This window comes from Sminthopsis crassicaudata, chromosome 2, assembly GCF_048593235.1.
Source record: "Sminthopsis crassicaudata isolate SCR6 chromosome 2, ASM4859323v1, whole genome shotgun sequence".
NCBI lineage: Eukaryota > Metazoa > Chordata > Mammalia > Dasyuromorphia > Dasyuridae > Sminthopsis > Sminthopsis crassicaudata.
Window position 1 is genome coordinate 91,546,384 of NC_133618.1, and position 24,056 is coordinate 91,570,439.

Sequence of the window (24,056 nt, forward strand, 5' to 3'; positions counted from 1 at the left end):
GAGGTAAGAGTAGTGTGAGAAAGGATTTGATGTGAAGGACTGTTAGTAAAAGAATATATATTCTAGAGGGCACAAGGGAAGAGTAGGGTGGAATAGGGAATATGCATGGTTGTGTGTCTGAGGCTGGATTTGAATTCAGGACAATGAGTCTAATTCTGAAACCTATACTCTATTCACTGTGCTAGTTTTAATGGCTGCTGTAGTGGCAGAGTATGAGGTTGATAAAAGGGCATTTAGCAACATATTACATTTGCTAAGCCCTCATATCCTATTTGGGGACTAGAGGCATGATGGCTGAATGCAATAAGGTTCAGTCAAGTGCTTAGCTAGTTACATAGGGCTTGGAAACTAGTGTTTTATGTATCATAATCATGCAATGTCATCAGTAGAATGTTGGTATTAAAAAAGATGGGCTTTTGTTTCATAGAAAAGTTGGGTATAATCAAAACAGCTTTTTAAATTTCTTCATCCTGCCCTTTTCCTAATGTTTAATTTTAATCCTGACTCATTCTCTCTTTTCACTATCTGTCTAACATGTGCATATCTATCTATTTATGCTTTAAGTATTTAAGATTCATCGGAAACCAGTTGTATTGTAACAGTTATTAGAATAAAAAAGAAAAGCAAAGTCACTGACTCCAAGTTAAGAGCTTCTATTCTATGTGGTCTTTCTTTACACGCTCATTCATTCTCATAGCTTCATGCACCACTTTTTTTTTTTTTCTTTTTTTTCCTTAGGAAAGATTTATTTTATATTCTTGGAAGAATGGATGCCTGGGCTAGTAGACTCGATAGACTCTGCAGGCTCTTGATCTCAGTTGTAATTTGTTATCTAGAGAATAGGTATTCTTCATCCATTTGGTTTTTTTTGTGAATGGTTAGATCAAACTTAGCAAACTTCTTAACATTGCAGAGCCTCTTGGAAACGATCCAAAACAAGAGTTTGGCCTACTCTGTTATACAAAGATTTTTGTCTTGTTTTGTTTTGTTTTTAATAATGGTGGCTTTTTATTTTTCAAAATACATGCAAAGATAATTTTCAACATTGACCTTTCCAAACCTTGTGTTTCATATTTTTCTTCCTTCCTCCCCACCTTTCCCTTCCTCTAGACAGCAACTAATCCGATATATGTTAAACATGTACAATTCTTCTAAATATATTTCTACATTTGTCATGCTGCACATGAAAAATCAGATCAGAAGGGGAAAAAATGAGAGAAAAAACAAGCAAGCAAACAACAACGAGAAAGATGAAAATCCTCTGTTGTAGTCCACATTCCAATAGATCTCTCTCTGGTTACAGACGACTCTTTCCATTACAAGTCTATTGAATCACCTCATTGTTGAAAAGAGCCAAGTCCAACTAGTTGATCGTCACTTAATCTTCTTATTGCCGTGTACAATGTTCTCTTGGTTCTACTCACTTCACTTAGCATCAGTTCATTTAAGTCTCTCCAGGACTTTCTGAAAGCATCCTGCTGATCGTTTCTTATAGAACAATAATATTCCATCACATTCATATATCATAATTTATTCAGTCATTCTCCTTTTGATGGGCATCCACTTAATTTCCAGTTCCTTGCCACTACAAAAAGGGCTTACACAAACATTTTTGCACATGTGGTCCTTTTCCCTCTTTTGTGTTTTCTTTGGGATATAAGCCCAGTAGGATCAAGGGATATGCACAATTATATAGCTCTTTGAGCATAGTTCCAAATTGCTCTCTAGAATGGTTGGATCAGTTCACAACTCCAGCAACAATGTATTAGTGTCCCAATTTTCCCATATCCCCTCCAACATTTATCATTATCTTTTTCTGTCATCTTAGCTTATTTGAGAGGTTACACAAGAGATTTTATTTGAATAGGTTTGCTTTTTTAGACAGTAGTAGAGTTTACTAGTAAAATTATTCAAATGTTTGTCATTTAGAGATGATGATCATTGGGACCAAGGAAAAATTTGTCTTGTAACTATTAGTGAAAAAAGGAAATGAGTAGGAAAAAAATTTCAAGGGAATAGTTTTCCTATTGGAGAGTTCTGCAATCAGTCACTTAAGAAAAATTTAAATACAGACATAATTAGTACCTTAAGAATTCTAGAACTGAAAACAGCCTTTGAAATTATTTAATGTAACCTGTGTTTTATGAATGAAGAAGCTTGTTTGGGGAGAAAAGATGGTTTATTTGCTAAGGGTTCTTTTTAGTTCAAACTAGATAGTCAGAACCAGAACTTGGGTTTCTTGACTGTCAATCTGTTACTTTTTTTCATATAATACTTAGAATGGTAATTTGATATGCTAACTGCAAATTATTCCCCCAAATTTTGAGTCCTAATATGAACAGTGGAGCTTACTGGTAACTCTGTATTTTGATGAATTAAATAAAACCCACTTTTATTATTAACTATAAAAGTATTGAGTACCACATTTTACTTCTGTTCAAAGTATTACTTTTTTTTTTTTTTTTTTTGTATTTCAGATGTAAATGTGTCTTAATTAAAGGTACTTGATTGGTTTTCCTTAAAAGAATATATGAAGTGTTTAAATGTCAATGAAACTTTTTCTGTGATTAGCCACCATTGAACTTAAAAGAGTATAAGGTTCTTCTAAAAACTTACTGGGCCACCTCAGATTAAATATAGTTAAGAAGGAATCTCTTTAAAAATCCTCCCTCTAATTAACATTCTGTTTCTTTTGCTTATTCCCCTTCCTCGATTGTGAATACTCTTTGGTTTTGTTCCCTGGTTTTGTTCCTGGCTCTGTTCTTTCTTCTCTCTTTAGTCAGTTAATCACCAAACATTTATTAAGTGCCTACCATGTTCCAGGTCCTTGTACTAATCTAGGTCATGTACTATGTTGGCAGGCTGATGAAGTCCATGAGCTGCTTCTTCAAATTATGCTTTAAATATTTAAGATTCATAGGAAACCAGTTGTATTGTAACAGTTATTAGAATAAAAAAGAAAAGCAAAGTCACTGACTCCAAGTTAAGAACTTCTACTCTATGTGGTCTTTCTTTACATGTTCATGCATTCTCATAGCTTCATGCATCACTTTTTTTTTCTTTTTTTTTTTTTTCCCTTAGGGAAGATTTATTTTATATTCTTGCAAGAATGGATGCCTAGGCTAGTAGACATTCCTTTGAAACTCCAAAGGCAGTTAGTTATACATTACTTTATGCAGGTCTCAAATCTGTATCTCCATATCTCCAGACTTGTATCTTCAGCTATTTATAGGACATAACTTCCTAGATATCTTGAATCAATGTAAAAAAGTGTTTAGTAAACCTTTAGTCTCAAATACTGCTAAATGCTAGAGATACAAACAGAAAAGCAAGGTCTGTTCTCTTAAGGAGCTCAAACTGTAATTAGGCAACATATATATGGGAAGATCTAGGGATTTTTAAGAGTATTGCAACAAGACATGCCTGTGCCTTGGGGCTGAGAGGCTATAGAGACAAAGTGGATGATGAAAACCCTATGCACCTTAAGGAACAATGACCAAGCAGATGGTAAAGCCTGGTGGTTTACCCTCTTCCTGGAAGGATTGTAATTAGTGACTTCCTGTTCATCCATACAGTGTGAACAACTGTCTTCTTTATCCACAACTATTGAATGGATATAGGAGACTTGAATTTGAGAGAGAACTGAGGGCTCTAAATATTGTCTTATAAGAATGAGGATGAGTATTCAGGAGGGTGTGGTCAGTGCTGGTAGGTAATGAGAGTTTTTGAACCTAGTTTTCCTATTACTCATCTACCCTATTATTTACCCATATCTTATCACTTGACAAATTACACCTTTACTATATCTTAGCCATTGCTGTTGTTTAGCCTATCTTTACCACTTGCTTTAAGTATTGTAATAAGCTATTTGGAGGCCTTCCTTCCCTTCTTCATTATTCAGATTAATCTTTCATTTGTACAGATCTAGTTATTTTATGTTGTTTAAAAATCTCTCTCAGTGATTCTCTAATAGCTACCAAATAAAGTTCAGATTCCTTAGCATAACTTTAAAGATTATTCATTACCTGATGTTATTCTCAGTTCTTGGGTTTTATTTGACATTGCTATTCTCTGTGTATCTGCATTCAGCAAAACTAGGCTACCCCTAATCCTGTGCTTTTCTGCAGGTTGTTTTTGCTCGTGCTATTTTTTTATTTCTGAAATGTCCTTATAGTTGGTCTACCTGACGAGGGAAACTGAGGTCGGAGACCCTAAAAGTTACTTTAACCTTATCTTGACCTAGAAGCCTGACCCAAATATTTGACAGATTGGCAGGCAATGTGGGCCTTAGATAGAGAGACCTTGTAATCTCTCAAAGCTAAGAAATTCAAGGTTTTTACAGTCGCTGCCAGAGACTCCTCCCTAGTAGGGCTACAGAGCAAGATATCATCCACATATTGAATAAGGCTGCTGCCGGGCAGCTCAATATCTCTCAAATCTTTAGCTAAGGCTTGACCGAATAGATGTGGACTATTTCGGAAACCTTGAGGGAGAACTGTCCAGGTTAATTGACCAGGAAGTCCACCTGGCTTTGCCCATTCAAAGGCAAAGAGAAATTGGCAGTCCTTGTGTAGAGGAATACAAAAGAAAGCATCTTTTAGATCCAGGGTGGTAAACCATTGAGTATTCCCTGGAATTTGTGTAAGTATAGTGTAGGGATTAGGTACTATGGGATGGATTGGGATAACTGCTTCATTAATTGCCCTTAAATCCTGTACCATACGATAATTCCCATTCGCTTTCTTAACAGGAAGGATAGGAGTATTTCAGGGAGATGGGTAGTGGACCAGAAGTTCAAACTTAAGAAACTTCTCAATCAAAGGTTGTAACCTGATCCTGTCTTCCTGCTTAATTGGATACTGCCGGCTATGAGGGAACACAGTAGGATCCTGTAGCTTAACGAGGGCTGGTGTAGCATGCGTTGCCCTTCCAGGAATGCCCTGATCCCAGACAGAAGAGTCTGTGTCCTCCCAGATTTCATAAGGAACATGGGAAGGTCTCAGAAGGAGCACAAAAATATCACTTGGAGATTTGAGCAAAGAGAATTGGGTTCCCAGCTTCTCCATTAAATTCTGACCCAATAGAGGAATGGGACAGGAAGGAATAATTAAAAGGAGTGTGGAAACAGCAAATCTCCAATACCTACAAGGTAACGGAAAAGTTTCCAAGCAGCTCTGGAGGTTCCCTTCAATTCCCATTACTTTACTGGGGGAGGGGCTTGTTGGACCAGAGTGGGATAACAGAACCAAAAAAAGAGGCCCCAGTATCAAATAGAAATTTTTTTAAAATTAATTTTTATAATTATAACTTTTTTTTGACAGTACATATGAGTAGGTAATTTTTTTTTTTTTTTTTTTTTTTTTAAACAACATTATCCCTTGTACTCCCTTCTGTTCTGGAATTTTTCCCTTCCTTCCCTCCACCCCCTCCCCTAGATGGCAGGCATTCCCATACATATTAAATATCTTATAGTATATCCTAGGTACAATATATATGTGCAGAACCAAATTTTGTTGTTGTTGCAAAGGAAGAATTGTATTCTGAAGGTAAAAATAATCTGGGAAGAAAAACAAACAAAAAAAAACTCACAATTTACACTCATTTCCCAGTTCAGATAGAAAATTAATGTGATTACCTGCCATGTCTAGAGTCACCCTGGGTTCAGCTGCGCTGATGGAGAAAGGGGGGGCCTCGCCGAACCCCGGGCCTGTCATTCGGAGTCCTAAGAGGACTGGAGGGCAAGGTTTGAGGCAGTGGCTCTACCCCTTTCTGGGCAGTCCCTTTTCCAGTGTCCTTCCTTGTGGCATTTAGGACAAGGACCTGGAGGCTTTTTCTGGGGGCATGTTCTCGCCCAGTGATCCTGCCTCTTGCATCTAAAGCACGAACGGGTCTGATCTCTAGAAATGGCAACCGCTAAAAGCTGAGCCTGTTCTTTATTTCTAGCTCTGGCCCTGCTATCCTTCTCCATTGCTGCTTCTTGGTCTCTATTATTGAACAACCCCAAAGCCACTTCTAATAATTTTTGTAGCTTCCTTTCTGATATCTGGGGCAAACTGGTTTATAAAATGCATGCTAAGAACTGTGGCACCCTCCTGAGAAGTGGGGTCCAGATTAATGTATTTTCTCAGGGCCTCTTCCAATCGACCTTGGAAGAGGGCGGGATTTTCCTCAGCTGTTTGAGTGATCTCCCTGAGCTTGTCATAATTGACTTGCTTTTTGATTCCTTTCCTCATGCCCTCAATGAGGCAGGTTAGTAGGTGGTCTCTCCTTTCTCTATCCCTGCTTTCCTCCTGGTAGTTCCATGAGGGGGTCTGATAGAGGTACAGCACAGCCCCTACCTGGTACCTAGCAGGGGAGGAGGAAGCCATATCGTCCCCAAATTTCTGGGCTAAATTCCAGATTCGCCTTTTCTCCTCTATAGTACAGGAAGAGATTATAATATTAATATCTCCCCAGGAAAGATCATATTGGAGGGTCATGGCTTTGAATCCCTCAATATATTTAGTAGGATCCTCAGAATATCTGCCCAATTTTTCCTTGATTTGGGAGAGATCCAACATGGAAAAGGGTACTTGTACTCTGAGTACTCCTCCCTGAGGGTCGGCAACTTCCCTCAAGGGGAAGAGATTGTAAGGAGGCTCCTGATCCACATCTGTAGGGGAATCAGGCTCCCTTGGAGAAGGGAAATCTACAGTTTCAGTCCGAGGAGGGCAAAGACCTTGAGACTGGCCGGCCTCAGAGGGAGGCTGGAGAGATTGGGTTGAGGAGAAAGGCAGCCCACTTCGTGTATGAGAAGGACTAAGAAGTGGGGGTTGGGCATTTCCAGAACTCTAATCTGGTGGAGAGGGGAATCCTATATCTTTGGACACCGGATCCTGTTTCTGATAAGGAGGAGGTTCTGGAGTGCAAGTGTTCTGCTGAGAGCCAGAGGGAGGAGCAGACGATTCTTGTGCCCTTGAAGGAGTGGAGAAGAGAGGATCGTCTAAAAGGTCCATTTCTTCCTCTTCATTAAATATGGCAAGTAACGCTTTGCGTCCTGCGCTAGAACCATGAAGGCCTGAACATAATATGGGACTTCAATCCACTTCCTTTGTCTCTTGCAATATAAGTCCAACTCCTTAATAATTCTATAATCTGTTGAGCCGAATATAGGCCATCTTTGCTGGCCGCCTAGAAGATACTTCAGCCAGGTATTTTTGGAAAAATGAATTAGCTTTTTTGTTTTGAGATCTCTTAGGCCAAATTTATCTCTGTTTTTTAAAAGACACCCTAAGGGTGAGTCTGTAGGAATGGATGAAATAAATTGACCCATTCTCACCTTAAGCCTCAGAAAAATTACGCAAAACCTTAAGAGCCGTAAAGCACCCCAAATTTTTCCTAATAGCTTTTTCATTCTCCAAGGTGTCCCTTGAGAGAGAGGGAAAAAAAAGGAAATCATAGAAATCCTTATCGCAAGTGGCCCCCCAAAAGTAAGGATTTTGCTTGAGCGGGGAAAAAAAAGGCTCCAGCAGGCCAAATTAATTCGGATCTTTGGCTACTCACAGCTATTGGGTTCAGAGAAAGAGGGGGCTTACCTAACAGCCAGCTCTGTCGATCTCCGGGTGGGCCCCCAAGTTTGTTGGGGGATTTCCAGGCTTTAATGGTAAGACCAGGCGCCGGTGAAGTAAAAGAATTTACTCAGTTAAAAGTAAAAAGTTTTTTTAAAAATCACCAAGAGATCTCAGGTGGACAGGAACTCCCAGATAGGATTAGAGTTCTTGCCTGTTCTGCCCACCTTGATACCATCCTAGTACTTAGTTATATGATCAGTTAGGTCTTGAAGGCTTTTGAGACAATAGAGAGGTTTTTGGGTTTGAATAGGCTTCTGTAAAGTTATAGAAAGTTTGATTAGTGATAGTTCAAATTATATAAAGCTTAAGTGGTAATACTTAACATTAATTCAGTTCTATTGAAAGTTAAGTAGGAGTACATAGCTTTAGTTCAGCTCTATAGAAAACTTGGGTAATGTTAGCTGAACTCTACTGAAAGGTAAATTAGTGGTACTTAACAGAGGTGGGGTCAGGCTTCTAGGTCAAGATAAGGTTAAAATAACTTTTAGGGTCTCCAACCTCAGTTTCCCTGGTCATACCCAAATTCATTTCTTTTTTAGTAATAAAAATAATTAACTTTATAAACTACTTTACATGTTATCTCATTTACTTCTTGAAAAAATCTTTATGAATTACTAGTATTTTTCCCATTTTACTGAGGAACAAACTGAGGCTGAAAGGGACTTGGGCATAGTCACACAGCTAGTAAATTTTGGATAAAACATTTCCTATTTACTTCCAGTTGTTAAATAATTATTCCTCCCTTGTATCTCTCATAAGAATTTGTAATTTTTTATTTTTTTTTATTTTTTGGCTAAGGAAGTGGGATCAAGTGATTTATCTGGGGGTCACACAACTAGGAAGTGTTAAGTGTCTGAGGTCAAATTTGAACTCAGATCCTCCTGACTTCAGGGCTGGTATTCTCATAAGAATTATGTATTTATGTTTTATTTAGTATTTGTTTGGGTGTAAACTCCATGAAAGCAGAAATCATGTTTTACTTAATCTTTTGCATCTCTCCTAATATTGTGGCTTGCATTTAATGAAAGAATTTATGCAATTTGACTAGAAATTAGTTTTTTGCCTATCAAATAACCTGTTATTTGAGAACCTAACTCAGTTAACATATATCTCAAAGTTCCCAGAGGTAAGGACTTGGATTTATTTTTGATGTAATTTAGCATAAACAACAAAAAACTCATTATTTCTAAGCCTGAAGGCTGCATTCTGAGCATTGGTCTATTTTTCATATTAATGCAGGAACAACTAAAAATGAAGGATCAGTCATTGAGAAAACTACAGCAAGAAATGGATAGTTTGACATTTCGCAATCTGCAGCTTGCCAAGAGAGTTGAACTACTTCAGGATGAACTTGCTTTGAGTGAACTCCGAGGCAAGAAAAATAAGGTAGGCTCAAATAAAAATAACTGAGCACCAATTTGCCAGCTAGATATCAAATGGTAAAAGTCTATAAAATTTTCATCAGCCATTTAACCTTGGATTCCTGGGTCAATAAATCAAATTTTTACCAAAAAAATGGATGCACTTCTATTCATCTGAACATACATTTGCCCCAATATTTGTTTGTAGAAGTGGAAAAAAATCAAGAGTTTTGAGCTTTTCTTAGACCCCAAGTAAAACTCACAATTGCATTAGTACCTGGGAAAAACTAAATAATTTCATGTTGCTTATAACTGTAGATATTTTATTGGGTAGTATAATGAAAAGACCATCAGCCTTCTAGACAGGAAGATTTGAGTTTGAATTCTGGATCTGACTTGTGTTAGTTATTTTTATTTCCTCTTCTCTTAATCTGGACAATCTATATTTTTGTAAATATTCATCCATTTCACTATCTGGAGTAACAATGGTATTTGACAGAGATAGTATGGTGTAGTAGATAAAGAACCAATTTTATAGCCAGGAATAACTGAGTTTTGACACATATTTGATGTGCGAGGGAATTTTTTAGAATTTCTAGAGGGAATTTCCTCACCTGAGAATTGCCTTTATCAATGAAATTACAAGTTTAATTCCTATCCCTAATAGTAACTAATAGTAACAGTGTATTGCTACTAGTAAAAAACAGTATTGACTCTGTAACTCATTTAAGGTATCACCATTGCTTATGTTTAAGTGCAGAGAATAATTGGACCATGCCCCACCACAGATATTTAAAGATATCAATACAGTTTTTAAACATTTATTCCTAAACAAATCATTGGCAAATGAACTCTTCCTCAGCTGAAAATTTTGGTGGTTTTTCCCTTTTAAGTATTATACAGCATGACAGTTTTCTTGATGCTTTATGTAGATAGTCCAATATTCTTAAAAGATCTTATGATTCAGAAATTGCTTATTTTACAAATCTAATTTTTAATTGGAGAGGGACTCAGCCTAATAGATGGAAACTCACCTTGTTAATCAGGAAGACAATGCTTGAGACATGATAACTGTGGGACCTTGGGCAAACTGCATAACTGTTCATCATCTTGGGTACCTTTTTACAGGGAAGAAAGGATAATCACCTATTGTGTTTACCAGGTGCATTATACACTGATGAAATCATGATTTTGGTATTGTCAACATGTAGGTGCTATGTTGTATCATAGTTTCACATTTAGATCTTTTGGATTCAGTGAAGGTCATTCCACCCAGTCCCTTCATTTTACAAATGAAAAAATTGAAGCACAGAGAGGTTGTGACTAGTTTTGGGTCCCTTGGATTGGAATCCTTGTTCCCTGATTACAAAATAATCAGTCTTCCATAATCTCTGTAAAATTTTATATCAGTGTGAAGAAGCAGTACCAATTAAATCAATACTTTAATCTATTATGATCAATATGGGAAAACATCATACCCAATATAATGCACTTTGCTTTAGGCAGGAAACATGACATATTCCAGAATTTTGGGACAAATTCCTTCTAGATCTTGCCTGTATGCTACATATACTTCAAGGCTTTTGTCTTGACTGTCATCCACTGAATGAATTTCTCACACCTCTCTAACTTTACTCAATTCTGAATTCATCTCCAAATATTTATAAAAATAGAAATTATTCACCAATTTCTTCCCCCCCCCCTTTTTTTTTTTTTGGGTCCATTTGGAATTACTTTTTTTAACCTGATTTTTTTTTTTTTTTTTTTTTTTTTGTACCAAATACTCAAAGAAGGCTCTTTCTTTATAAGGCAAGAGAGCAGACTTTTTATATGTTCCTTTTTTGGGAGGACTCTTAATGAATTTTTAGTTTAGGCTTTTAATAATGTTTGTCTAGGTATGAAGCTGAAGCAGAGTCTACCTTGCAATAGGAATTTTGGCTTTCTCTACTTTGAAACCCCCTTCTTGCCTTATATACTTGGGAGTGCTTCATTTATTTATTTATTTATTTATTTTAATTCCAGGGTATCTATCTTGGTAGCTTTTTTGGGGATTATAGCTATCTACATATATATTTTTTTCTTGATAGCTATATTTCTCAATCGGATGAAAGAAAACAAGAATTCTGTAAATATTTGCTATTTTGGAGGTAGTTTTTGATGCTCTGAATTCTGATCATAATTACAATCTATTATGTATATGGATTAAAGGCCAGCATTTAAGATGCTGGGACTATAGTGCCTAAGTCCAAACTGGGAAGGACTAAAATTAAATATCCTTTTGGATTCATTTTATCCTTTGTTTCAGAAATATTGACTCATTTGACTTCAGAGTTGTTTTTTTAGAAGCTCTTTTTAGAGTGGAACATACATTCCATCCTCCAGTAAACCACAAAGTGATTTTCTTAAAATACAGATCTGATCATGTCACCTCCCTCATAACTTCCTCAGTTTTCTTCAGTGGCTTCTTTTGACTCTAAGATCAAAATGTAAAATGTTGTATTCAGACCTCTCCATAACCCAACCCCCTCCTACCTTTCCAGTCTTTCTAATTTTTATTCTTTGCTCCAGTGACACTGGCTCCTGGCTGTTCCACAAACAAAGTACTTTTGTCTCTTGGTTCTAGTCCAAGGTATTTTTCTCTTGACTGTATCCCATGCCTAGAATGTCCATTTACTGATCTCTCTGGCTTCCTTTAAGTCCTAAATATGTATAATCCCACCTTCTACAGTTCAGCTTCTTAAATTGCGGTTTGTGATCTACTATCAGGCCTTATAACTGAATGTGGAGGTTATGAAATTTTGATTTATTATCATTAAATATTTGATTTGTATATCTATTTTATATAACTGTGTAACTGGGGTCACATAAAAAAAGGGATTGAAAATAGTAAAAGTTTAAGAAGCTCTATTCTACAGGAAGTGTTCTCCATCCTTTTTTTGTTCAAATACCTTTCTTCTGTTAATTATCTCTCTTACTCATCCTGTACAAAGCTTGTTTGTACTTATTTGTGGGTAGACTCCTCCATTGGAATGTGAGTTCCTTGAAGGCAGGGTTTATCTTTACCTCTTTTTGTATCCCTAATGCTAAATAGTGTTTATAAAGTACAATTTACAATTAAACATAATAAATGTTTATTGAAAAAAAATTCATAGGAAAGAAGAAATTAAAGCTATTTATAATCATGTGAAAAAATGCTCAAAATCACTATTGATTAGAGATAAGCAAATTAAAACAACTCTGAGATATCACCTCACACTTATTAGAGTGGTTACTATCACAGAAAAGGAAAATGACAAATGTTGGAGATGTGGGAAAATTGGAACACAAATGTATTATTGGTGGAGTTGTGAAGTGATATAACTATTCTGGAGAGCATTTTGGAACTGTAGTCAAAGGATTACAATACAGTGCATAACTTTTTTTAAAATTTATTTTTAAGGCAAATTGTTTTATGAATTATGTTGGGAGAGAAAAATCAGAGCAAAAGGGAAAAACCATGGGAGAGAGAAAAAAAACAGAAAAAAGAATTAAACATAGCATGTGTTGATTTACATTTAATCTCCTTAGTTCTTTTTCTGGGTTGCAGATGCTATTTTCTGTTCAAAGTCTATTGGTATTGCTTTGGATTGCTGAATTACTGAGAAGAGCCAAGCCTTTCATAGTTGATCATAGCACATTCTTGCTGTTATTGTGTACAATGTATTCCTGGTTCTGTTTATTTTGCTCAGCATCAGTTCATGTAAATCTTTCCAGGCCTTTTCTATAATCAGCTTGTTCATCATTTTTTAAAGAACAATAATATTCCATTACCTTCATGTACCACAACTTGTTCAGCCATTCCCTAATTGAGACATCTACTCTTTTTCCAGTTCTTTACTACCACAAAAAGAGCTGTTTCAAACATTTTTGCACATGTGGGACCTTTTCCCTCCTTTATGATTTCCCTAGGAAACAGACCCCGTAATGGCATTGCTGGGTTAGAGGGGCATACCCTTTGATATAACAGTACCACCACTCTGTCTGTATCTGAAAGAAATCATAAAAAAAGGGAAAAGGACCCACATGTATAAAAATATAGCAAATATATTTCCAAAAAATTGGAAATTTCAGGGATGCCCCTCCCTTGGGGAATGGCTGAAAAAGTTGTGAATGAATATTATGGAATACTAGTGTTGGGAAATGGTGAGTAGGCAAATTTCAGAAAAACCTGGCAAGACTTATATGAACTGTTGCTGAGTGAAATGAGCAGAACCAGGAGGACATGGGACCCAGTAATAGCAACATTGTGTGTTGATCAACTATGATAGACAGATTTTCTCAGCAATGCAATGATACAATTCCAAAAGACCTATGAACCACATCCAAAGAAAGAACTATGAAATCCAAATGCAAATCAAAGCATGTTATTTCATCTTTTTTTTCTTTCTCATGGCTTTCTCTTTTGTTCTGATTTTTCTTTTACAACATGACTAATTTTAAAATATGTTTAACATGATTAAACATGTAAACAGATTGTTATTTTGGGGAGGAGATAGGGAAGGAGGAGTAAGAGAAAAATCTGGAACTCAAAACTTTACAAAAGTGAATGTTAAAAACTGTTTTTACATGTAATTGGAATAAAGTAAAATATTGTTAAGCAAAAGAAATATTGATTGATAGCACTAGCTTTTGCAGAAGACATCACTGATAGTTTATCAATGTTTCTTCACTTGACTATTTATATTGGTAATTAAATATCATCTATGGGAGAAAAAACTTCTGAAAATCTTTATTGTCAATATTATTTAACAAGTACATGATTGCCTTTGTTATAAAGTATAAGAGAGAAGTTCTTTCTTGTGATTTTTGTAGAAGAGACTGCTATAGTTGTAAGTTTCAAAGAAGACAAAGTAGAATTGAATCCATTATATCTTCTTGGAAAAAGAATTCAGAGTAGTAATTTCTAAATTTTCCCATGAAAATTCTTTTTATATCTCACCCCTCATTAATCTTTAGATGAATCATTCGGCAAAACAAATTGTGGCATCATTGTTGAGCATCTCCTTATTCCATGTAAAATATCATGGATTTTTGTTCATATCTATTTTGAGGAACTTTTGTATTACTTGCTTTTTCTAGTATTTCTAATTATAAACAGGATAAGGAAACGAGATGAAATGAAAGACAAAGCAGGGTAGATGCCAAAAGGATAGTGGCACTATTAGGCCAAGTCTCTTTGATATCTTAGGTCCTTGTATTAAGGAGAGACAAGTGCTCATTATTGGATCATTTGCTGAATAAAAAAAATCAAGAAGGAATTAAAAACTAACTGTAGAGCTTTTTAAAAATCTATGCCAGAACCCTGCAACTCCCTTGAATTTTGAAGAGCTTTAGAAATGAGAATAAGACAGATGGATGAGCTCATCTCTGAGAATGTGATTAAGGGAGTTACTTGTTTCTTGGGGGAAGCTCCTTTCTCAACATTGAATTTGCCACGTGTGTGGCCATGGACAAGTCATGGGGTCCCTTTAATATTTTCATTGCCAGTCTCACAAAATTATGAGGAAAACATTTTTTAAACTTTTAAGGTGCTAAACAAATGTAAGCTGTTGCTTATCTTGACCTGTAATTTCATTGGCATAGGAAACTTGGTATGTAAATTCTTTTCACCAATTCAGATCTAATACTTCTCATCTCAAAGAATTGCCTGGGATTTTTCTCTAAAAGTTGAACGTTATATAAACATGATTTGTTCTTTCCATCAGAAAAGTGGTGAATCTTCCTCTCAGTTGAGTCAAGAGCAGAAAAGTGTCTTTGATGAAGACCTTCAAAAGAAGATAGAAGAGAATGAACGATTGCATATACAAGTGAGTAAATCTGTTTCTTCTTTTGAATTTTTAAAAATTAATTTGATTTTTTGATCTGAATTTGAATACTAGAAAAGAGTATTTCAAATACAGCATAATGCAAAAGAGGATTGCATTTCAAACACTTTAAATTAAAAAGCCAGATAGTAAATTCCATCTATTATTTTGTACCTTCTCCTGAACTTCTTTCTTTTTGCTTCTGTGTATTTAAAAAGAAATTTTAATGATCTGTTTTTTTTTTTTCCTCTCTTTTTAAATCTCTATTGATATTCTGTCACCTAATAGAGACCTTCCTCTCAATTAAAAAACTGAAAGAGGAAAAAAAAAAGTCTTAAGTATGCATAGTTAAGCACACAGTAGCTAATTCTAAAATTTTATATATTTATCTGTACTTTTAGTTTATTACCTCTCTATCAGGCAGTGGGTAAATTGTTTCATTCATCACAATCCTCCTAGAGTTAAGGATTGTACATTGCAATGATCAGAGTTTCTAAGTGTTTCAGTTTTTCATTACAATGTTATTGTTGTATAATTTGTTCTTCTGATTCTGCTCCCTTTAATCTGTATCAGTTCAGATTACCTAGGATTTTCTGAATTCATATCTTTTCCTCATTTCTTAAGTCAGAATAAGTAAACTCTTTTTTAATCTAAAGACTTATTTTGCCGAGTTCACATAAGGCAGGTATTCACACAGGTCTGAATAAGCAATACAAATAATTTCTCAAGTTGTTCTCTGAACAACTTTAGTATCAGTTGTGAGATCTGGGAGACGGTGGCATAGGACCATCCAGCATGGCATGCCCGTATCAAAGAAGGCTCTATATTCCATAAGCAAAGCAGAATCACAGTAGCACATAAAAAAACCATAAGATGAGCAATTCTAGAGACCTCTCCATCCCAAATATTCAGATGGACTATTTGTGCCCAACTGGTGGTAGAACCTTATAAACTAACTGTTTAATTAGTTTAGTTAATCGTTAGTAAACTAGACTGTTCAACCACAGTCACACAAATTGTGCCTTGACCCCAGCATCATGATGTCATTGGTCCTCTTTGAATATGAAAGATGAACAACAAGAAGTTAGAATAATGTTCCATTTTATTCATATACCACAGTTTTAAGAAAAATTGTTAAAATACATTTTTATTATCTTTTTTTTAAACATCATCTTATTTTGCCTTGATATTCCTTTCTCTCAGATAGCCATCTCATATAATAAATATTCTCTTTAAAGACAGAAAGCAATTAAGAGGAAAAAAATCAATGTAATCTACTACATCAAAAAAGTCTAATGTATAATGTGCAACATTTGTGGATCTCCCATCTCTGCAAGGAGCATACCACAGTTTGTTTAGCCGTTCTCCAATTAATAGACACTACTTTAGATTAATTTTTTCCCCTTTGTTTTGCTTAAGGCTAATTTTCCTTTTTTAGCTATCCCCTAATTCCCAATTGTTTCCCTGTTGAGTTGGATTTATTTATTTCACCAAACTCTACATATGTATTTGACTTTTATTTGTCCATTTTAGATAACGTGTGAGATTCATCCAGTGCCTGCTCCTTCTCCACTCTTTTCTCCATGTTTGTGTATTCTTGTTATAAGCCATTATAAGAAATAGCAAGTGTCACTCCTTGCTTCCTCCATTCTACACTAATCTATTCTTTTTTATCTCCTTTTCCTTTCTCCTTTTGAAATTCCATAATTGAACCTACATCCATTCTTTTTCTTAAATACTTAAAAAACTTTAAATACTTGTTTCTTCTCTTTCTTTCTTTTTTTTTATTAATTTTTATAATTATAACATTTTATTTGACAGTACATATGCATAGGTAATTTATTTTTATTTTTATTTTTACAACATTATCCATTGTACTCCCTTCTGTTCTGAGTTTTTCCCCTCCTTCCCTCCACCCCCTCCCCTAGATGGCAGGCATTCCCATACATATTAAATATCTTATAGTACATCCTAGGCACAATATATATGTGCAGAACCGAATTTTGTGGTGGTTGTTGTTGCAAAGGAAGGATTGTATTTACAAAGTAAAAATAATCTGGGAAGAGACACAAAACAAAACAAAACAAAACAAAAACAATGCTCACAGTTTACACTCATTTCCCAGTGTTCCTTTTCTGGATGTAGCTGATTCTGTGCATCATTGATCAATTGGAATTGGATTAGCTCTTCTCTATGTTGAAGATATCCACTTCCATCAGAATACATCCTCATACAATATCATTGTTGAAGTATATAATGATCCCCTAGTTCTGCTCGTTTCACTCAGCATCAGTTGATGTAAGTCTCTCCAAGCCTCTCTGTATTCTTCCTGTTGGTCATTTCTTACAGAACAATAATATTCCATAACATTCATATACCATAATTTACCCAACCATTCTCCAGTTGATGGACATCCATTCATTTTCCAGTTTCTAGCCACAATGAAAAGGGCTGCCACAAACATTTTGGCACATACAGGTCCCTTTCCCTTCTTTAATATTTCCTTGGGATATAAGCCCAGTAGTAGTATGGCTGGGTCAAAGGGTATGCACATTTTGGTAACTTTTTGGGCATAATTCCAGATTGCTCTCCAGAATGGTTGGATTCTTTCACAACTCCACCAACAATGCATGAGTGTCCCAGTTTTCCCACAGCCCCTCCAACATTCATCATTATTTGTTCCTGTCATCTTAGCCAATCTGACAGGTGTGTAATGATATCTCAGAGTTATCTTAATTTGCATTTGGAACACTCTTTCATATGAGTGGAAATAGTTTTAATTTCATCATCTGAAAATTGTCTATTCATATCCTTTGACCATTTATCAATTGGAGAACGGCTTGATTTCTTATAAATTAAAGTCAATTCTCTGTATATTTTGGAGATGAGGCCTTTATCAGAACCTTTAACTGTAAAAATGTTTTCCCAATTTATTACTTCCCTTCTAATCTTGTTTGCATTAGTTTTGTTTGTGCAGAAACTTTTTAATTTGGTGTAATCAAAATTTTCTATTTTGTGATCAATAATGGTCTCTAGTTCTCCCTTGGACACAAACTCCTTCCTCCTCCACAAGTCTGAGAGGTAAACCATCCCCTGTTTCTCCAATTTATTTATGATTTCGTTCTTTATGCCTAAATCTTGGACCCATTTTGATCTTATCTTAGTATGTGGTGTTAAATGTGGGTCCATGCCTAGTTTCTGCCATAGCAATTTCCAGTTTTCCCAGCAGTTTTTGTCAAATAATGAATTCTTATCCCAAAATTTGGGATCTTTGGGTTTGTCAAACACTAGATTGCTATTTTTATTCACTATCCTGCCCTGTGAACCTAACCTATGCCACTGATCAACTAGTCTATTTCTTAGCCAATACCAAATGGTTTTGGTGACTGTTGCTTTATAATACAGTTCTAGAGCAGGTACAGCTAGACCACCTTCATTTAATTTTTTTTTTTTTTCATTACTTCCCTTGAAATTCTCGACCTTTTGTTGTTCCATATAAATTCTGTTGTTATTTTTTCTAGGTTATTAAAATAGTTTCTTGGGAGTCTGATTGGTATAGCACTAAATAAATTGATTAGTTTAGGGAGTATTGTCATCTTAATTATATTCGCTCGGCCTATCCAAGAGCACTGAATGTCTTTCCAGTTATGTAAATCTGACTTTATTTTTGTGGCAAGTGTTTTGTAATTTTGCTCATATAATTCCTCACTCTCCTTTGGTAGACATATTCCCAAATATTTTATACTATCGACCTTTATTTTGAATGGAATTTCTCTTTGTATCTCTTGCTGTTGGATTGTGTTGGTACTGTATAAAAATGCTGAGGATTTATGTGGATTTATTTTGTATCCTGCGACTTTGCTAAAATTCTGAATTATTTCTAATAGCTTTTTAGCAGAGTCTTTGGGGTTTTCTAAGTATACCATCATGTCATCTGCAAAGAGTGATAATTTGATTTCCTCATTTCCTACTCTAATTCCTTGAATCTCTTTCTCAGCTCTTATTGCTGTGGCTAGAGTTTCTAGTACTATATTGAAAAGTAATGGTGATAGTGGGCAACCTTGTTTCACTCCTGATCTTACAGGAAAAGGCTCTAGTTTATCGCCATTACATATGATGTTTACTGAAGGTTTTAAATATATGTTCCTTATTATTTTAAGGAATAGTCCATTTATTCCTATACTCTCAAGCGTTTTTAGTTGGAATGGATGTTGGATTTTATCAAATGTTTTTTCTGCATCTATTGAGATGATCATATGGTTTTTATTAATTTGATTATTAATATGGTCAATTATACTAATAGTTTTCCTAATATTAAACCAGCCCTGCATTCCTGGTATAAATCCCACTTGGTCATACTGTATTATCCTGGGGATGATTTTCTGAAGTCGTCCCCTTATTACTGCTTTGGCTGTATCCCACACATTTTGGTATGATGTCTCATTATTGTCATTTTGTTTGGTGAAGTTATTAATTATGTCTATGATTTGCTGTTTTACCCAATCATTCTTTAGTATAAGATTATTTAGTTTCCAATTATTTTTTGGTCTATTTTCCCCTGGCTTTTTATTAAATGTAATTTTTGATTGCTTTGTGGTCTGAAAAGGATGCATTTACTATTTCTGCCTTACTGCATTTGATTTTGAGGTTTTTATGCCCTAGTATATGATCAATTTTTGTATAGGTTCCATGAACTGCTGAGAAGAAAGTATACTCCTTTCTGTCTCCATTTAGCTTTTGCCAAAGATCTATCATATCAAACTTTTCTAGTATTCTGTTTACCTCTTTGACTTCTTTCTTATTTATTTTATGGTTTGAGTTATCTAATTCTGAGAGTTCAAGGTTGAGATCTCCCACTATTATAGTTTTGCTGTCTATTTCTTCTTGCAGCTCTCTTAATTTCTTTTTTAAGAATTTAGATGCTGCACTACTTGGTGCATATATGTTTAATATTGATACTGCTTCATTATTGATGCTACCCTTTAGCAGGATATAATGCCCTTCCTTATCTCTTTTAATTAGATCAAATTTTGTTTTTGCTTGATCTGAGATGAGGATGGCTACCCCTGCTTTTTTGGCTTTGCCTGAAGCATAGTAGATTCTGCTCCACCCTTTTACTTTTAGTTTGAATGTATCACCCTGTTTCAGGTGTGTTTCCTGTAAACAACATACTGTAGGATTCTGACTTTTAATCCAGTCTGCTAACTGCTTCCTCTTTATGAGGCAGTTTGCCCCATTCACATTTATGGTTAGAATGACTAATTCTATATTGCTTGCCATCCTATTAACCCCTGCTTATGCTTTTCCCCTTTCCTTCCCTCTTACCCCCCTACCCAGTATTAAACTTGTGAACACTCCTTGCTTTTCACAGCCCTCCCTTTTTAGTATCCCTCCCCCACCTTAAAGTTCCTCCCCTTATTTTACCCCTTTTCTTCACAATTTCTGTATTCCCTTCCCCTTAGCTTATTCCTTCCCTCTCAGTTTTCAATGAAGTGGAAGAAGTTTCACCATAAATCGAATATGTCTATTGATACACACTATGTTCATCTCTCTCCTTTCTTTCTCTCAGATATAATAGGTTACCTTTGCCTCTTCATGAAATGTAGTACCACCACTTTACACTTTTTTATGATATAATTTCCTTTCCACCTCTAGTTTCTAGGACAAATTATACATATGTTCTTTACATATTTTTATGGCAGAAGTATAGTCCTCAAGATTTCTTTTTACCTTTTTAGAAATCTCTTGAGTTCTGTATTTGAAGATCAAACATTTCATGTACGTCTGGTTTTTTCATCAAGAATAGATGGAATTCATTTATTTCGTTACATGTCCATCTTCTTCCCTGGAAAACGATGCTCATTTTTTGCTGGGTAAGTTATTCTTGGCTGCATACCAAGTTCCTTAGCCTTTTGGAATATCATGTTCCAGGCCCTTCGTTCTTTTAATGTGGATGCTGCTAGATCCTGGGTTATCCTTATTGTGGCTCCTCCGTTTCTTCTCTTTCTATTAGAATGTTAGAATTTCATCATAGTTAATATCTTCCATTTCCTCAATTAAATTTACCTTTTTTTAGGCTTTTTAGTGGTCATTGCCTCATAAATACTTTAAAGTTTTTATTCCATTTAAGTTCCTTCCCCTCTCCCCATCTCTACACCTGTGCTTCCCTAGAGTTATATGCATATTATAGGGAAGATTATTCTTGGTTATACCCTATATTTTTTGTTTCTTTTGGAATGTTGTACTATTACAAGGATTTCTTCTGTTTTTCATAAAAATCTGTCAGGTGTGACCTCATCTATGATTTCTCTACTTGAAGTGCTTCTTGTTTTATGAAGAGGAAATAGTTCAGTAAATTTGTTAATTATAAATTATTGTGAGTTTAAGTTGTCTTTATAGTATTACTATTATATGCATTGTCTGATTTTAATACCTTCACTCTGCTTTGATTCATACAAAGTCTTTCCTGATTTTTTTGAAGCTATCTGAAACCATTCACGAACTTCATCATTTCTTATAGCACAATTGTATTTCAGTACATTTGTAAACCATAATTTATTTAGCTGTCTCAGTTGATGGACACCCGCTTTGTTTCCAATTCTTTGTTGTGATAAAAAAAAGCTGCTATAAATATTGAGTAAAATTAATTTTTTCTTTGATCTCTTTGGATATAAGCTTATTAAGGAATAGTATCTGAGTCAAAAGTATGCACAATTCAGTAACTTTTTTGAACATAGTTCGAAATTGTTTTCCAAAATGGCTGAAACAACTGCTGCTCCACATCAGTAATGCATTATTATACCTATATCTCTGTAATTACTCCCATATTTGTAACTCTCCTTTTTTTGCCAACTTTGCTCCCTTATGTTTTATACCTAATCTCTTTCACTGATTGCTCTCTTTATTTCTTAATGAATACCAACTTGTTTTGATGATTATTTCTTTATAATAATAGTTTTTGTGATGTTACTAATAGGTTTTCTTCCCATATTTTTCATTATTTCTTTGGAGATTTGTTAATCAGATGGAACCTCAAAGTTGTTTTAATTTTTTGTTTGTTTAAGTGGTTTAGAATGTCTTTTCTTTTGACTATAACTTAGATTTCTTTCTTAGAAAACAGCCAATTGATATTTTTTGATAATTTATCAAATGGGGCATAATTTTTTAAAAACAAATTTTGGTCAATTCCTAATGTATTTTAGAAATGGGATCCTTAGTAGAGATATTTGTTGCAAATATTTTCCTCTCATTTATCTTTTCTCCTCTAATTTTAGCTTCATTGGTTTACTTCTACAAAAACCTTAACATTTTTCTTTCTGTGATATATTTTATTCCTTTTTGGGTCATGAATTCTGTCCTTGATATGACAGGAAATTTCATGCTTCTTTGATTTATTTTTAATGGCATCATTAATAAATGATATATCTTATATATATATATATATATATATATCTTATAATAGCTAAGTGATATATCCATTTAAAACTTACTATGATGTACTGTGTGAGATATTGATCTGTACTTAATTTCTTCTTTCCAGTTTTCCCAGCAGTTTTTGTCAAATATTGAGTTTTTCACCTGAAGTTGTTGGGCATCTTTGGGCATTTCCCACATGAGGCTGCTTTGTTTATTTGCCTCCTTATGTTGTGTACTTAATCTTTTACCAGTTGATCTCTTTCCTAACCAGAACCAATTTGTTTTGTTAATTATTTCTTTATAATATAGTTTTTTGTGATGTTACTAAGAGATTCTCTTCCCATATTTTCATTATTTTCTTTGAGATTCCTGACATTTTGTTCTTCCAAATAAATTTCTATAAAATAATGCTTTGATAGTTTTATTAGTATTGCATTGAATAAGTACAATACTTTAATTATCATCATTTTTATAATATTAGCGTGGCCTATTCTTGAGCAATTCATTTTCAGTTATTTGCATTTCCCTTTATTTTTATAAATATTTTATAGCTGGATTCATATAGTACCTGTGTGAAATCTTGTATTTATTTATTTTTTTTAATGTGGGAAGTTTGGATTACCTATGTCATTCTTAGTACTTTTTCTTCTAAGAGCTTCTTCTATGGAGTGATTGGTGAATTTTTTTCTATCTTCGTTTTATCCTTTGGTTCTGACAGACCTGAATAGTTATGATTTCTTGAAATGAAGTTTAGGCTTTAAAAAAAATCATTTTTAGGGAATACAATAGTTCTTCTGTTTTTCAGGTCAGTTGTTTTTTATATCTGATATTTTATTCTATTTTTTTCAATCTTGTGCTTTTGTTTTAATATTTCTTTCTGTCTTATAGAATCGATTCCTGTTTGTTTTTTTAAGCTTTCAAAGTATCTCTTATTTAGGCAAATTTAACTTTTTTCCTTCTGTGCTGCTAATTCTTTCTTCCAAAACTCTTATTTCATTTATCTCTTCATTTCTTCTAGGTAGTCTAGAAAATACTTTTTTTTTCCCCTTTTATAGTTGTTTCAGAATTATTACTCTCTCATTCTTTGGGAGGGAGAGCTTTAAATCCACAACATTACTTTTTAATTTATTTTTGCTGGGACATTTCGGGTTAAGTGATTTGCCCAAGATCACATAGCTGGTAAGTGTTAAGTGTTTAGGGCCGGATTTGAACTCAGTTCCTCCTGACTTCAGGGCTGGTGCTGAGTCCACTGTACCACCTAGCTGCCCTCACAACATTTTTTGATGCTGATTAATGTCTTGTTTGAGACAGCTGGTGACAATAGTATTGCGTTGCTATACATGGAGTCAGCAAGGTCTGAGTTCACATCTGGCTTCAGACATTAGCTAGACAAGATATTTAACTTCTGTGCTTAATTTAAGTTTTCTCAGGGATATTGTGAAGATCAAATGACATCACATTTGTAAAGCATTTAGCCAAGGTTCTGTAGGTGCTTATCAAATGCTAGTTCTTTTTACTGATGCTGCTGTTTTCATTGTTGTTACTAGATTTACTTATTTCTCTGGCATTAACTTCTGAACTAGGGCTCATGCCAGGTTCAAGCTTCTTTCATGCTTTTTGAATGTGGTGTTTGCTTAGAGTAGTCTCAGTCTAGTACTTTGGGTTTCTAAGCTGACATCCATTTCCTAAGGTTAAGCCATGCTTGATGTTTGAGTTTCAAAGCATTGAATCTTCTGGTCCCTCCATGACTTCTTTTTAAATTTTTTTCCAGAATCATGTGAGTTATTTTAATAATGTTTTTAAGTACATAAAATACGTAGAATTAC

General features: G+C 34.7%; 1 protein-coding gene across 6 annotated transcripts in view; it reads left to right on the forward strand.

Annotated features, from left to right (window-relative positions):
• The window catches only part of PPP1R21 (protein phosphatase 1 regulatory subunit 21), a 103,388-nt gene that overhangs the window by 16,172 nt on the left and 63,160 nt on the right, over positions 1-24,056 (forward strand). For all 6 annotated transcript variants that reach the window (XM_074286792.1, XM_074286793.1, XM_074286787.1 and 3 more), the window contains 2 exons: positions 8,850-8,996; positions 14,716-14,817. In XM_074286792.1, coding sequence (XP_074142893.1) covers positions 8,862-8,996; positions 14,716-14,817 — 237 coding nt within the window. In that variant the 5' untranslated portion in view covers positions 8,850-8,861. The remainder of the gene's footprint in view (positions 1-8,849; positions 8,997-14,715; positions 14,818-24,056) is intronic.